Source organism: Xiphias gladius, chromosome 5, assembly GCF_016859285.1.
Source record: "Xiphias gladius isolate SHS-SW01 ecotype Sanya breed wild chromosome 5, ASM1685928v1, whole genome shotgun sequence".
NCBI lineage: Eukaryota > Metazoa > Chordata > Actinopteri > Istiophoriformes > Xiphiidae > Xiphias > Xiphias gladius.
The window spans coordinates 14,238,502-14,255,635 of record NC_053404.1 but is presented as its reverse complement, the minus strand read 5'-3'; the positions used below and the strand labels follow the sequence as shown (position 1 = coordinate 14,255,635).

Sequence of the window (17,134 nt, the reverse complement as noted above, 5' to 3'; positions counted from 1 at the left end):
ATGGAACAGTGTTTTCCCCAAACTCTCACTGGAACCTGTGAAATAAAATTCATATAAGCCTCAGTCATTTGTTTTTACTAAGCTGTGGGTGCTTGGTTGTAGTTCTCAATTCAGCCAAAGGGTGGCGTAAGTGCCTCATGTTTACACTAAGCAGCACTCAAGCTTTAATGCATTTCTTGGAACCCCTGTACTTTCTCATTCTCATAAGTGTATTTCTTATTGGATGCATTCTCTATCGTACATTGCTTACAACCAGCATATCTGCAAACAGGGTCACAGTTAAAGGGTTACTGGGTGAATACAAATTTAAGTAGGAAGGGTTACAATCCTACTGCTCTGACCTTTCAAGTTACATACAACCCCAGATGATGGAAAATTCCTAAAGATGTTATTATGGATGTTTTAAATCAAACACCAAAGGGACTGGACCTCCATTAGCCGAAAAGGCTTAAGTAGCATGGAAGTAATTTTTTTTTGATGTATCAGAGAAAGCCAAAGAGAACTCTAGAAACATCCACTTAAAGACTATGCCCTGACAGAAATCAAAATGTCTTAATTGTGGCCAAATGTGAGCTATATGCAGTCACAGACCCGACATTTCCTCCTTGTCTGGAATCTCTGGCCATATGTTTGTGGTGGTAGTCAGGAGGCTACAGCATGACATCACATAAAGTGGGTGTTCTTTCTCCAGAAACCACAGATGAATTCCAGTGGTTTACACGAAAAACACAAAAAGAATGCCATTTCCAAGCATCCAGTGTGAACTGTATTTTGTCTTTAGTGGTATAGAAAATATAAGAGTTTTGGTATTCTAGGCCAGGAAACCTTTCTCTTTTTTCCAGTTAGGAAGCTAAGACTGCAATAAAATACTCATAAGATAATCAACGAAAGCAGCTGTATGGGCACATTTGCTTATCCTCTGCCTTTTAATCTAAACTTCATTAATGCAGCAGAGGTTTATTATGTGGTGGAATGTAACTATGTACATTTACTCCAGTACTGTACTTAATTGGAATTTTAAGGTACTTGTACTTCATCTGACAATATTCATTTTATACTACTTTATACTTCTACCCCACTACATTTCAGGGGGACGTATTGTACTTTATACTCCACTACATTTATCTGACAGCTCCAACTGCTAGTTACTTTTCAGGTTAAGATTTTACATGAATAACAAATGATAAGCTTATAAAATACAGTGCATTGTAAAATATCAAACCAGTGGATTGCAACTTTTTTGGCTTGTGACTCCTTACAAAAACCAGTGACTGGATGGGACCCCTTGTCACATTCAGTGACAGTCTGTGAATTGTTAGCAGTTCCATCAAATAGGGATTTCCAAAGACCCAAAGAGGACAAGTTATCCAATATTTCACAAAAAAGCAAAGATTAGATAATCAGTGTTTTGTTTTGTTTTTTCTTCTTTCTTGCATTCCTTCCTTCCATTAATCATTTTGTGACCTCTCAGGTTTATAGTATCTTGTGAGCCTTTTGGGGGACTGACCTCTAGGTCACTGGACTAAACAACAGACTGTATAAAGTGGTTAAAACTAGCTCCACCTACAACAGTTAAATGCTTCTTATACATTATTTTTTAAAAGTAATGCTCTTATTATTGTATATGAAATTATTAAAGTCACAGGGTAAGTTTTACCATACTTTTTATACTTAAAATATATTTAGTCTTTAATACTTATTTACTTTTACTTAAGTGGGATTTACAATGCAGGACCTGGACTTGTAATTGAGTCATTTGTGGTATTGGTGTTTTCGCTTAAGTAAAGGATCTGAATACTTCTTCCACCATTGCAAATAATAAATCAAAACATGACAAACAACAAAGTCAAGCATTTAGAAAATGTTTTTTTTTTTAATTATTATTTGGAGGGACAGGCTGTCAAAATGGCTTAGATGAAAGAAACGTTTTTTGAACAGCAGGTTAAAGTGTGAATATGTAAAAAATAAAGCAGCTTTGTTTGCTCTGCAGGACCATTCAAGCAGAAATATGTACAACACAAAAGGCAAAAAGTAAGACACGTTCTTTGAAAATAATATTTTAAAAGCTGTACTGTAATACATTACATTGATAAACACTCACTGTTGCCATTTCTTCATGAGAATTGATGTTTTGTACAAGAGAAACAAATGTTTGCTTGCAAAAATCAGTGCCCTCTTCATGGCATTAGAACATATATTGGATGGATTTCAAAGTAATCAAAAAGGCAAAAAGCGAATAATACATTTCCAACGTGCACTCTGCACTTTTCAAAGTATACAATTAATTAGAACAAGTTTTAACAAACAGGACCTGCATGCATAATTTCTAAAGGGTCCGGAAAGGCTGTTGAAACAGTTGTAGAAAGGGTGAGATATGTACATCAACTCTCTAGTGTCCCTCAACACAGGTGACAGCACAATCACCTTTGAAAGGTCTTGTTCTGTAATCAATGAGGCAACTCTTCAATTTTCAGGGTTTGTGTGTGCGATAAAAATTGTATAATATATGCAGTTTTTATCCACAAATCCCTTTACATGTGTAATTTATAACATGTTGTAACCCAAGTCACAGACTTCCAAAAAATTCAGAGTACAATCAAATTGATCTTTGCAGTTTACTCAGTTTTAGTGGCATTTTGCTAAGATATCTAACCATAAGACTGCCTATGAAAAATACTTCAGAATGCTGGAGAGTGACAACCTTCATAAGTACATTTCTCTATAATTCATATATTACAAAGGTCGTCCCAGATTGAAAATTACTCATTTTGCTTTCTTAGTAAAATATTCAATTTTTCAGTGATTAGAATTCTTTTGTTAACCTACATAAATTAGATACAAAATATTAGTGTAATTTTCTATGGTTACATTATAGGCAGTAATACAATAGACCGATAATTTAGTTTCAGTGATTAGGGAGATTCCACAGTTTTCAGTCCCAAAGCTTAAATGGCAGCACTGTGCACACACCATTGGCAGGTATGGCTCCCCTGGGAAGCAGGCACATCCAGTAAACTTCACAACAGCCCATTTTATTGCCAAAATGTCTTAACTTAAATAACTAATGAAATAACAACATAATAAGTTACCAAAAAATGTTATATGTATAAGAGAATAGATATTAAATACTTTCTGATGGACTTGTGGTCCCATTTCACACAACAATGCCTAAATGTGATATGGAAAAAAAGGAAGGAAGATTGCACTTTCAGGTGAAAACATCAAACCACAGTGCTTCTTGAGTGAAAGTAGGCTTTATCTGAAATAAATAAAATTAAATCATAAAGAAAATAATTTAAAACAAAATTTATAAAGATAATACAGCTACAGATTTTAATGGTATGAGCCATTATTTCTAGTTGCCAAGCTCATAAATAAGAAACTCCATAATTTAGCGTTTAACTGTTGAATCGACCCCATACAACCAAAACAATGCCTATCCATACGTAACTATTTTCACAGATAAAGTGCTGATCGAGGAGCTTTTAGAGGGATTTTTTTGTACCATATAAGACCCTTGGGAGAGATCTTGAGCAGAAAGAGTCCACTAACTTCAGAATACAACACAGGGAGGACCCCACCTGCTCAAGTCATCTGGGTGTAAGCCCAAAGGGAGGACATGAACAGGACTATGTTGTGATTTGACTAGGGTTTCATATGAAGGCCATCACAGCATCACCATACATTGCCTCCAAAAGCTAGAAAGCTAGAAAAAATCCCTGAGGTGCACATTCAGCTGTGTTGACATACCCAACCTGGCCCCAGTAAAGGTCAGTTCCTGTTTAGCATGTGGTTGGTGATCTTGGTTTGGTTAAAAGAGCTTGCTTAGGAACAGAGAGCCATCATTGGTTTCTATGGGCCTGGTCAAATTGATCTCTATTTAGTATCTTTTCTCTTTTAACACTAGCTGCCATCTCACACAGCATTAATCCCAAACTGCTTTGCTATTATTTTGAAGGCAGTTCTGGAATTCAAACAATTAGGCAAGAGGGAAATCACAGCTTCCTCTAAAATCAAACATGTTAACATTGACATCTTATGTGCATGTTCAGTCCGAGTTCCAAGTTTTTCACGTTTTGTCAAACTTTCACAGACTCCATCACAGACAATTTCATGGCTTCCTCCAACAGCTGATTGTCTGTAAATGTGGCAGGGGGTTCTGGGACGGACTCTGAAAGGCCAATCAGTGACTCCAGGAGGCAGGTTCCGGGGTCACTAGCCGCAGGGAAGCTGGGATAACTAGGCAACTGAAACTGAAAAAAGTTGTCCATGTGTTCGTACTCCTTGAGGGAGTTGTAGAGCGAGCTGGACCCCAAGCAGGGGAAACCGTCAAAGAACTCCAGGTCTGACTCCGAGGAGAGGCTCAGGTCCATGTTATAGCTTGCCGAGCGATCAATGGTGGGGGAGGGCGTGTGTGGCACACTACTGCTATGGAATAGGGCATTTCCCTGGTTGGCGTTCTCATCCAAAAGTTCTGAAATGGCTGTTGCTCGATTGTCTGTGTGATCGTCTGCGTGATCGTCTGCAGAGTCCAACAGTGCAGCGTCTATATTGTCATTCTCGTCAGCAAAGTCCACCATGCTAAAGCTACTAAATGCCTCTGCAGATGGTTGCTGTTGCTCTTGCCGTTGATCTGGACAGCAAGTGTCTTTACTGCTCTTATCCCCACCGTCCCTGCTACTTCTTGAGCAGTTCTCTGTGTCACTGAAACTGAGGATACGGCTCAGGCCTTTCTCATCGACATCCAGCTGGGTTCGGTGTTCACACGGGCTCTCGCCTGCCTCAAAGTCCTCACTCTGACCCGAAGAGTCTGATAAATCCGTCATATCGCTGCTGCAACTGTTCTCTCCAGCTGCTGCCAATTCTGAGCTAAAGGGGAAGGAGGGCACTGCTGGTACAGAGGTGGCCCCTGTTGTGTTCTCCTCCTCCTCCTCTGTGCTTGACTGCTCCTCCAGCCTCTTCTCCAGCTCCAGCTTCATGATAGTGTGGATGTAATGCGTCTGTACCCTCGTGGAGTTGAACTCAATGCGACCCTCTGGGTTTCCGCAGCCGTCCTTGGTACAGCCACATGGGAAAGAGGAATGATCCATCTGTAAGAAGCAAAACAAAACAATCAAATTAATTTTCAAATACATACAGCATAACCCCCGTGCTTTATTGTTGTTGGATTTTCTTATTATTGTATCTCTCTCATCCAACTGAGCATATAGTTTTAGGGGATTTTCAGCTCTTACCTGACATTTGATGCCTGCAAGGCTGCAGCTACAGGTCTCAGGCTCGCAAAAGCCCTGGCAGTCGCATCCGCAGTTCTCCCTGGAGATCCTTAGGTCATGCAGCTGCCTTTTCTCATCCTTGTCGATCTTTTTCACACCGGCTGCTTTCAGTAGTGCGTAGCGCCGTTTAGACGGGTACGGCTGGAGGAAAGAGCCTTCGTCGAGGTTGGATCCACTGATGTCGATGTCCTGCTCGGGGATGTCGTCCACTGTCAGCCGCTCCGCCTCCTCACTCTCCTGGGTTCCATTCTTAGTCAGCTGGAGAGAACAAAGGGACCATGTTTAATTGTTACATTGGATAACAGAATGATTTGAGAACTTCACAGGTTTCTGTGCAAGTTTGCTTACCTTAAATTTCAGGGCTTCCAGCTTCTCCTCCCTGAGCCTGTTGAGGAGTTTTTCCCGGCGTAGAAGCCGCTGCTCCACAGCAAACTCAGCAAGCGTATATGTGCGTAGCGCGCTGTGTCGCTGCACCATGCCTAGAGTGCATCCTCCTCGACTGGGAACACTGGTGAAGCCCTGGCACCGAGGGAAGAAGAACACCGTCACCTGGTCGAAGGTCACATTTCCCCGCCGTGGTCTCTTGGCTTTCTTAAGGATGGATGTTGCTGTGGATGGAAAAAGCATAGATTTAGAATACATCTTGTCCAAGTAAGAGATGAGTTTTTTTGTTTGTTTGTTTTTTTAAAAGAGAGTGCAATTGGTGCATTCTTTTGAATTGCAATAACTGCTTTTATGTGCCACTAGATGGCATTATGCCCCATCACTTGAATTCTTCTTATGCGTGCAAACACTGCTGAACAGGCTGTAAAAGGACACCCCTCTGATTCATTTTCCTAGTCCTCAAACAAGCCTTATCACATACCCAATTAAAAGACACTGCCAACAGGAGTCCAACACGCTTACATCCTGTAAAGTGAAACCTAAACTACTAAGAATCCTTTCAGCTTTGTTTCTTGTCCTGCTGTGCGACAAAAAACAAAACAAAAAAAAAAACACCCAGCGAAACAATTTCCCTTTGGTGGCCAACACAGTGGAGGAAATCAGTGAGTAAATGCTTGAGGCTTCCGGATGGGGTGGAGGGTGGAGGGTGGAAGCATAGCTCTATGGACAGGAATAAAAACTGCCCACCCTGGTCTCCCTGCTAGCTGACAATCCCAACAAATGGCCCAGTAATTGACAGGAGTCAAAGGTCCTTTCTCTGTTAAAAACACTCAGGACCAACACCAGCCATCTTTCTATACCCAAGATAATATAATAAAACCAAATGGGAATCAAAGTGGAACCATATGTGGGAACAAGTCCAACAATTATTTAAGCTTTATTATAAATTCTACCTCCCCCGCCAAGGAATCTTCAACATGACTTTTGAGCCTGACTTAAAAACAAGCAACTCCTTCCTCTGCTTAAGCCGCAAGAGCCAATGTTTTTGTTTCTTTTTATGTGTTTGTGAACAGAAAAGGATGATAATACTCAACATGTGTTGGTCATTACCTTTAATTTGTGGTGGGAAACTCCTTGTAGATTCCTATTTTCTCAGCCAAGGAGCTTTCTTGTGACACAACCTGAACAACTGCCCTCAAAAGTCACAGAAGTCAAACAGGAAAATCTGTGTACCCTGTGTGATAATTGGAGCTCAGAGGAAGAGCACACAACAGCGTTACTATGTCATCTAATCTGCCGCTAGGGGTGATCCAGATGAAAAAACCTTTCAGGTTCAGCTTCACATCCATCAAATTGAGTCAGGCTTATATCAACTCTAGAAGACATATGACACTTTCTCCACTGCCTCTAAATGGGATAGCTTTGCTGGCTGTTTTTACCCCTTTACTTCACTATGGCAAACAACTTTCTGTCCAACACAAACACTGGATTATGATAGTCCACCTGTCTGTATGCCTTCTTTTTTCGATTGTCCTACCCCTCCTTTTTTTAAAATCCCTTTACTTAGTCTTTTTCAGCACCTGTGCTGGGTGCATGCCCGGCTTCAGACAAGGCTTTGTGTGTTCCCAGCCTTGGCAACCTGCCACGCTTCTTTTACTGGCTCCCTGCCCCAGCATCCTGGAAACCTCAGAACTGTTTGCCCTTCTCCCTTACACTACAATCCCTCTCCAACCTGACCGGTCCCCTAAAGGCCAGCAGACGCACCCAGTTCCAGACAGAAACACCCTGTACTTGCTCGACCCACATCTCTCAAGGAAAGGTGAAGCTCTGTCTGTCTGCAAGGCTCTGGGAAGAAGGTGGAGACGGAGCCAAGGTGAGCAGCCACTGCATAATGCGATTAGCCATTTTGCAGCTTTAGGGCATGAAATCAAAAGGGGTGTTCATTGCAGAAGTCTGAAATAATTTTTGTGAAGTGTTTCATGGGCTGCCAGCTGCCTAAATTCCTTAATCTCTCCCCCATTTTTACTGGTTTGTTATCAGAGACTCTGTGGAGCAGTAAAGACAAGGCGAGAGAATACATTAAAAAGTATGTACTATCAACTCTTCCAATGATTTATTGTTTTTGGAAGAAGACACTTACTGTTGAAATTTGTTGCTGGGGAGCTGGGGTTGCTGGGAGTGGAATCCAGGGTGTCCGAGTAGCAGCTCTCCCCCTCCGAGTCCCAGCCGGAGCAGGCAGAGGAGAGGGAGGAGGGCGAGGGTGAGGAGTAGCATGGGTCCTCATCCACCTCCTCAAACTTCCTCTTGAGAAGCCCACTCATGGTATTAGCGTGAACAATCTGCAGGAAGGAGCAGAGGGAGAGGTTATTATTAGGGCTGAACAAACGAAATTAACATGATCTGTATGCTGCATGGAAGCTATTGTGCAAACACAGGCTTTTTACAGTGTTATTGGCACAAGCAAGTCCCGTGCTTGGCCATGTGAGACCGTATGCATCCTATCCTCTTGCTGCACTCAGCTGAGAGCGGGAGTTCGCCATGGCACAAGAAGCAACCAATCACGCCTATTCGCATAAGTCAACAATTATTTTACCCTACACCCTCTTCCAAATCCCATAAGATTAGCAAATGCATTGATTAGAGAAAGGACCGAGCAGAGGTGACCAAATCAACTAGCCATAGACATTTAATTTCAATCATTCCCTTTAGGCAGCCATCACTATCAAGGACGCAGGCCAAGGCCTTGGCAATTTGCCACTTGTCCTGTTTAATGTGTTCACATGGCCCTCATAGTAAATATGTACAACTATTCATAGTCAAGATGTTTTGTAATGCAATTCCTGAATGCATTTTTTTAGAGCTCCCATGAGAGGGGTTGCTGGTTCAGTGATAAAAACAATCAATCCCTTGAGAGAGACAGACAGGAAGACAGGCAGGCAAAAGAGATGATCAACAGCTAAACCTCTTGAGAAGAGGGAATACCAGTTACCCTCTAATATTGAAAAACATTGCCTTATGTCTGTGAAACCTCTTCCATGCAATAACTTTGTTTATATCTTTAAGTTTCGTTTTAGTCAAAGAATAATACCCCTCAAAGCTCAACCAAATCAACCTCCCGTCTCCTCTGCTTGTTCCAGGAAAAAAAAACACCAAAAAAAAAAAAAGAAACCACTGACATGAAAAATTAAAATGTTGGATGAGAAGGAAGATTTACAGCTGGTGTGTTTTATGGTTATGGGACACAAATGCATCGTGTAGATCTGACAAATAATAGACCATGTTCTTCACAGCTTCTGGGAAGCACGCGGCGACTACAAGGTAAGACAGGTGATCTTTGCAGTCTTTGGCCGAGCTCCTACTAACTTAAACAAGTAGGGACGGAGGGGTGGAGGGAGGAAGGAAGTGAGGAGAGAGGGAAGACATGACTGGGCTCTACTCCAGCATAGACACTCCCCACAATGATGTGGAATGGGAAAGGAGGTTTTACTTTACCCATAAAGAGATCATTTCACCATCAAACTGTTTGTCCTCCTCAGAATCACAGCCAAATAACTTACAGCTGCAGCAGCTTGAGCGTGTTATGTATACACTTCAATTACAATTCAGTTATTGTTAGCTGTGTTTGTTCAAACATTTGCATGGTAACACCTATAATTTTTGTAAAAATTGTTTACCATTTTTTTTTTTTTTGGCTCATAGATTTTTTGGATAATTGCAGCAGAGTAAGGAACTTAACATTTGCATTACACCAAGTCAAATTAATGTCCTCACCATGTCAATTATTAGACCGAACTAGGCTCAACCACACAGACACCAATAGGTCAAGCTAGCTCATACTGCCTCGGCAAAAAACAAAAAAAGCGTTCTCCGCACTGTGACCACCTCAGTGCTTCGACTTGTTTTACATCACCCAACCGATGAGAAAAACTTAATTCCCATCCATCAGTTTACTCTAGCAGGAAATCATCTCCAAATGCCTTTCACAGCTACTAAATATTATCACATCATGGGACTTGCATTGAAACAGTTTAGAAACACCTGGGTGCAGCATCTGTTTCTTATGTATTCACTTATCAGACAACATGTGTTCTAAACACAACACCACAGCATAGATATTTGTTTGCGAGAAAAGAGGAACACACATGGGTTCACCTTACATTTTTACCATCAACCCCCCCCCCTCGTAAAAAAAAAAAAAAAAAAAATGAAAACAAAGCTATGATGCTTCCTCAGGGGAGTGCATAGCGCCAGCTAAGCAATGTCTTTTTAATTAAAAGCTGCAGTGAGGCAGAAGGGGGGGGGGGCGTGGTGTCAGAACTGGGTCATTGTCTCTTGACTGCAGTCTACCTGACACACTGATTTGTTAATCCTGTTCAATGGGCAGAAACAATGGCAAGAGGTTAATCCTGGCAAGGGGACGGCTTGTAGTCAATCTGGAGCTTCTCAGCCTGCTCAGCCGTTGCACCCACATAACAAGGCCAAGAGAGCAGGGAGTGGATGGAACAAGGGACTGGGGGGTAAAAAAACAAAAAAACAACAACAATTGTGCAATGACTCATTTGCAAAAGGTTGTAGTGGAGGCAAAAAAAACAGCAAAGATAAAAGAGAAGAATTCAGAGCTGGCTCCTCAAGAAAGCACTGCCTGCGAATGTCTGCTCTAAATGGAGAATGGATGTGATTGGACAGCCGAGCTAGAGATGGAGCACAGCATGTTTTCAACGCACACTAAATTATGCATCACTGTCATTCCATCAACCCCACACAGGCAGCAGATAAGGAACACATCCGTTGAGGTGCTCCCCAGCCAGTTGTCAAAGAGTTGGGAAGATAAATCTGTAGTGAGGAGATTTGTCTCCATAAGCACTGCACAGCTCAAGTCAGATGCATAACTATGTCAGTCGCATAACATTATCATGATACATGCAGCTACAGGCTGTTAATATGATTTCACAATCCCAATTCATTTCCATTTTATCTGCAGAGAGCTCCTAAAGTCATTATTAAGGAATCTTAAATTATTTGAACAGGATGTAAAAAAGGTAGGTTTAATCAATCACTTATGGACAACATTTTGCAAAATAAGACGCAATGAAAAATTGAATACTATAACATTACTCAACTTCATCACTGAAGATAACTGTTTAAAAAGTGAGGACTTTAAGGTGGATCAATCCCTACTTTCATCTTTAGTCTTCCCAGTTTGACAAAAGGCATTTAAGAGCACAAAAAACAGGAAAACCATAGTCGTTCATACCACCAGAAAAAGCTAAAAACCAAATTTTAAAAATGTTTATACGCATCCCTGCATATGCAGACATCTACTATCAGCCTGTTTGAACTGCCCCTGTCTGCCCCACAGCCCAACAGGACAAGTCACAGTTGACTTTGCCCCCTTGCACTGCCTATCCATCCCCTTTGCAGCTGATAAGAGTGAGGGTGGGTGCGACAAGTTGCACTAATCCCAGCCAGCCAAGAGCATTTACATGGCACACTGACAACGCTGTGCACTGTCTTAATGACTGACTGACTGAGTTGAGTGCTTATAAAATGTGATAATGATGAACCTGGGAGTCTGTGTGTGTGTGGAAGCGTGTATGGGCAGACCCCCCCACACACACCCACACACACAAACCCTCCACACCAGTCTTCAAGGTATTACACCTTTCACTTCTGTCACTGAGAAGACGGAGGTAAGTGATCACAGCCATGAAGGTGAAAGTGAACTGAATTCCAGCTCCTGCACAGCTGGGGAAGCACTGGCTCATTTCTTAAACTCAACTGTTAGTCAAAAGGGCTCCACCTGCTGGAACAAAGCAGGGAAAGCTCCTGTTTTCTCCTCTATGAGCCTGTTGTTCTCACTGAAGCCCAAAGCTGGCTGAGACTGTGCAACAGAAACATTCTGTTCTTCTGCCTCGACCCGTGCACACAGTAATTCCAAAAAGGAGAGGTAGTGGGAAGATGGAGGGAGGATCATAAAAAACAAATAAATAATGTCATGTCTCCAAGCCACAGGAATTCCATTCTGGCAGCGCCACTCTTACTGTAACAGTGGGAGAAGAACACAGGGTCCATCTAACCCAGATGTGTTTTCTTCTGCTAACCACTGGAAAATCCTACTCCCATACGGCAGCAGAGTGAGCTACCTTTCCTAGCCAAACCTGACAGGGTATTAGCTTGCACGTGGACCTCACATGCCCTCAGCTGTCATTAATCTGTTATGCAGGCCAAACTTCAATGGCTAGGTGGCGCCTGCAGGAGTCAGACTGTGTACTATAACTGATTTGGATTACTTTTCTTATACTGTTAACGAAACAGACAGCTAAAATTGTCTCTTTAATTCCTAGGACGTCTAGCAGTCACTATGCAAACAGAGATGAGAGTACCTGTTTTTTTTTCCTATGACATATTTGCATGAATCCGAAGCCGTGCAGTGTGTAACAACAGCCAAGTTGAGAAAATCTCCAAAAAAAATCTTTGCATTACAGCGTACTAGCAGGAAAACATGCAGCTCTGAGTGTGTGTGTGTGTGTGTGTGTGTGTGTGTGTGTGTGTGTGTGTGTGTGTGTGTGTGTATGTGTGTCTGTGTAGGAAGGGAGGAGGTGGTTTCGGGTTCAGGGGTCACGCTCCAGTCTGGGACACTTGCAGTATGGAATGCTGGGAGAGGACAAAGCAGATGGGAGCTCTCCACTGTGCTATGTGGGAGACCGTCAGCAGAGTCCCTGCAACAACCCCTCCCCGTCTCCGGGCACAAAAGCGTGGGGGCCATCCTGCGTGACCAAAATGAAGCATTCACAGACTACCTTGTCTGAACCCAGCATTGCTGCCTCTGCCTCTCCCAGCTGGGGAGACGGATACTAAAAGCTTGTGAGCTTCCTGAGGTTGTGAAACATACACTGTAGTGCACAGGAAGTGGCCATCCAGATTATCTATGCTGTGTCTCACAGCTGCAGGAACCACAAGGTTAGCTGAGTACAGGATCATATGATGGAGAGGAGGGAGTCAGGGGGTATGGATGGTAGCCTGTTTGTCATGATTAAAATTACGCCAAATAATGCTCAGAGCTTTTGGTGCCTTGACTTCCCTGAAGTAAGTTTTCATGAAGGGGCAACAAACTGGTTAATTAATACTATTTTTCTGTGGAAACTCAGGGTGTGAAATGGAAAATGATGTTATATAAGCAGAGATAAAGAGTTACTTAACATCACTGCACATTCCTTGTAAATGAATGCCACATGAAATGCACAGCATCAAGTGCTGTATTCGCTCTCTGTAAACAAAGGATCATTCAGCTCTCTGTAGACTTAATTCCAGAAAACATGATTCCAAAAATGATCCGGGTGAGGTCGCGCTAGAGACGATTAAATTGATTCAGTCGCTTTATCAAGAGCAGATACCGTCTGGCTCTATAAAATAAGAGCCTCGGACTACAGTGGCATACCTGGAAAAAAAATGCATCCATGACAGCTTTTTCCATTTATCTATCAAATTAACATAAACTTTGGCTATTCATGCGTCGCAATGACTGGTTATGATAAGTAAATTTATACATATGCTGTTATGGGAAATTGTTCAAACAATGAAGGAGCTCAACATTCCCTATCCGCGCCTGGCTCACAGCCTCAAGTGTTATCTGCACGAGGTGAACGGTTCAAAAATCAATCATCAATCAAAAATCAATTATTATATCTGGCCGAACGTGCACGTCGTGAGCCCGGCCAGCGCTCTCTCCCCGCTGACCCGATCATTCCTCGTGATTAATGCTAATTCTAATGACAGCAGCCCTGTCAGCTGTGTGCTCAGATGTAGTGCCTTCAGGAGTCGCTCTAGTTACAAGAGGCGCACCAGCACCGCTGAGGTGAACGAGAACAACTTCACACGGGTTGAATACACAAAGCCGACCTCATCAACAGTTCAGATAAATGAATCCCCAGCCGAAAACCCACTGAAATGTAAAGCGGGGCACTCGTGGTGTGAGCTGTGAAGTTACTACAAGCCGGAATAATCAGCGATCAATATATAAAAATCAATAAGTGAATGAGGCGGATTGTTGGAATCTCGCCTAAGTCCACAAATTATTTTATTTCTTTGCCATCATCAGATTGTGATCACGTGTTTGAACTACCCATGAATCCAGTTAGTTAAAACTCACTTTAACGAGCAGCCAACCGTGTCAATGTTGACAATAAAGCGTCAAGTTAAACGAGCGCGACTAAATGTGAAGTGTGTTTTTCAAAAGAAATCCAGGCACCAAAACCGTTTGAAAAAGCAAAAAACAAAAAAGCAAAACCCACCCCTAACAACATTTTCTCACGCGGCTACACAAACAGTGTATTTAAACTTAAATGACTCCGACACAGAGGAAAGAACGTTCGAACTATTTGGCTTCCCTCCTCCGCTGAGGTGAAACACATAGATTACGGTGTTCGATAACCCAGCAGCGAACTCCCGATTCTGTTTGTACTCACCACCAATTCAAGTATCCGATCACCATTAGTGACAAAATAGCGTTGGATAGACAGCCGATGAACAGTGGAAGTAATCCAAATGGCACGAGTAAATACAGCGCTTAGCCCAGCGTATACGCAGCTCTCGGTGCTATTGTCTGTGTCTCTCGCTGACGTACGGGGCCCCGTACCAGCTGAAGCGCTTCCCTTGTCTGTACCAGACTGCCGAGAAGCGCAACCCTTTTCGTCAGTGGAAAACTCCCTCCTGGCGTCTGGTCTGACGCAGGCGGTGACACAGTGAGGCTGCCCACGCCGTTTCCTGCCCGTCCTCCTATGTTGCCGTGCCCGTACTACCTGCACGAGAGAACACAGATGGTCACCCACTGTATTAATACAATAACAAAATATCATATAATAAAATAATATGTGGTCACCATTGAGCTATTGAGGATGAGCCTCTAGTGGTGAGTTTTTGAAAATTTAATCGATAGATAGACAGACAGAATGGCAAATTGCAGTCAGTCACATAAGATAATAAAAACATTAGAGTTAACTAAAAGTAAAAACTTGAATATATCCAATGATAGTGTCTGGTAATGTTCTGCACATGGTTAGTACAAGTCTAGGAAAAGGATCAAGTGTTCTTTTAAGGGTTGAGAAATTTTTTCCTACCTCTTCAGCTAAATGAACTATTTAAAAAAAAAAAAAAAACCCACCGGCTTATGAAAAAAATGCATTGTCCTGTTGAACAAGGTTGTTTTTCTTGGTTAAAGAAACGTTGACATTTTGGAGATACATGGTTTTCACGGGGGAGAGAAAAAATTTTGTGTGGTACCTTGCAATGAACTGACAATGGGAGATAACAGTGAAATCCCCGATCACTATCATCCCCGAAACATCTCCACATAAAAAATAATTGAATTGAATTCAAATTTTTCCTAAATTGCTTAGAATCTCTATAAGCCACTTTTGAGGATTCTTCTCTGTATGAGTGAGAAATAGTGTCATTACTGGAGAGATAACATCATCTCTAATAGTGAAGTGGGAGTTGCTGTAATGCTGTGTGGTGTGGCTTATTTCCAGTTAAAGGAAAACACTGACTTAGCTTTATGAAATTATGACTCACTTTCTTTTTAATGGAGCACGAAAGGTTTCAGAGGAAACAACAGTTTTTACCGTAACGAAACAATCATAAATACATCCTTAAAATTATTTATTGTGTTTCAGAGGGTGTGCGACATAAAACCTGTCGCCTTTAATGGTTTTGCATCGTAATGACATATCAGTTTACTAGTGGTTTGAACCAAAAAAAACAACAACTTTACCCCGTTCACTACAGTGTGTTTGCTGAACTTCTGGGCAAACTCCAACCACTGAGCAATACCATGAGATTAGGCAGAAAGGTCCAAAAGAAGCCAGTGAATAGATATTGAGTCATGATTTCTCTTTTGAGCTACCATTCAGAACAATGAGGTTACGTCCCCTTTATATTTAAGGTTTTAGTAACCTTGTGGGAATTAAATATTTTCACATGGATAAGGAATAGGAAAAGAAATAGTTCAAAATTTTGGGAAAAAAGCACATTCACTTTGCCGAGAGTTCGATGAACAGATTGATTCCACTGGCATATCTGTCTGTGAAATATTGTGTATATATATATACACCTCTAACCACTATTTGATACCTAATAATAAAAATAAACAAATAAATAAAAAGATGTAAAAAAACTGACATTTGCTATGTTCGGGGGGTCATGCGTGGGACTATTTATTGGCTAGGAACAGCTGCCAGGTAAGCACTGGAGACTCAAGGAAGTCACTACTCCAAAATGTCAAACTGCTGCTTTAAATTTGACTACTTTTAGAGCAAGAAAAACAACTAAATAAATTATTTCTGCCAAGAAACAGAGGACTTTGAAACAGCATTTAGTCCTTTATTTTGAAAATAAAAATCTTTATTTTACAATTTCCTAGTAATTTTTTTAAGAAGTTTCTTGACACAAGCCATGGAATTTGGCAATCGGAATATAGGGAAATTAGAAAATGGTTTAAGATAGTTATTTTATTGAAAGGGTAGTCATCTGGGTTTATAAGCAGTTGTTAATCTTCAAATGAATTTCCATTAAAGTACTGTGCCATTCATATAAAACTAGCAGAAAATATAACTGAGCAGGTAACTCATTAAAAAAAAAAAAAGAAAACTCTAAAAAAAATAATAATAAAAAAAGAGACATTATTTTGATGTTGGGGGTTGGGGCAGACACATGACCTTAGTATCCTGTCTATAGCCATGGAACCACAAGGGTCAAGAATGAATTTTCCATTAGTGATTTCACATCAGCACTCTAATGATGAAATTCCAAAGTGTTGCAATCACTGATGGGATCAGTCTGCAACACTTCTTATCCATCAGCAGCTTCACATGCACAGGCACCCTTCCCTCCTCCGCTGAACTCCTCTCAGGTATTTACAAGTCTGGCTGCCCACGGCGAGCACACTGAGATGATTTGCTTTCACTCTCAGCTGGACCTGAACATTGAGGCAAAGTGTTCTGCCAATGTCAATACAGGTGCTTGACTAACGTATTTGGGGTGAGGTCTCCTAAAGCTGTGTACATAGAGCTATGCTAATTGTCTCCTGCTAATAGAGGGGCCTTTTCTCACTAGCCTGTTGAGCCCGAGGACCCCATTTAGGCCGTGAGCCACAGAGGCAAAATAAGAACATCAAGTTGAATGACAGCAGTCCCATTATTGCTTTTATTGGGCCCGCAGTGTTTTTTTTTTTCAAATTAAGATGTGTTTTTCAAGTTTATAAGTAATACATCACGAAAAAAACACAACACAGTATGCAAGTGTGTGGATTTACTTGATTTCAGTCATTTGCTTTGGAAGTGGTAGTTTCACTAGAGCCATAAATTAGCATTTAAATAACAGTGAATGACTTTGTGATAATGACCATGTTAGATAACAGAGATTATCGCCTTAGCCTTAGCATTTTTTGTTATTGCTACAAGAAGAATTGGAAGAATTTGAAG

The 17,134-nt window shown here is 41.5% G+C and overlaps 1 protein-coding gene across 1 annotated transcript; it reads right to left on the bottom strand.

Annotated features, from left to right (window-relative positions):
* Positions 1-1,875: 1,875 nt before the first annotated feature.
* On the bottom strand, positions 1,876-14,441 carry csrnp1b (cysteine-serine-rich nuclear protein 1b). The gene is made up of 5 exons (XM_040126684.1): positions 14,123-14,441; positions 7,798-7,996; positions 5,622-5,881; positions 5,235-5,531; positions 1,876-5,090 (listed from the first exon to the last, which is right to left on the bottom strand). Exons 2-5 carry the CDS (start codon positions 7,976-7,978, stop codon positions 4,080-4,082), a joined length of 1,749 nt encoding a protein of 582 aa, XP_039982618.1. The 5' UTR covers positions 7,979-7,996; positions 14,123-14,441; the 3' UTR covers positions 1,876-4,079.
* Between the last annotated feature and the right edge of the window lie 2,693 nt (positions 14,442-17,134).

Coding starts and splice junctions, on each gene's coding strand:
- csrnp1b (XM_040126684.1), bottom strand. CDS start 7,978: ATGAGTGGGCTTCTCAAGAGGAAGTTTGAGGAGGTGGATGAGGACCCA. Junction 5,532..5,621: donor TGGAAGCCCTGAAATTTAAG/GTAAGCAAACTT, acceptor TGTTCTCTCCAG/CTGACTAAGAATGGAACCCA. Junction 5,091..5,234: donor TTGCAGGCATCAAATGTCAG/GTAAGAGCTGAA, acceptor TGCTTCTTACAG/ATGGATCATTCCTCTTTCCC.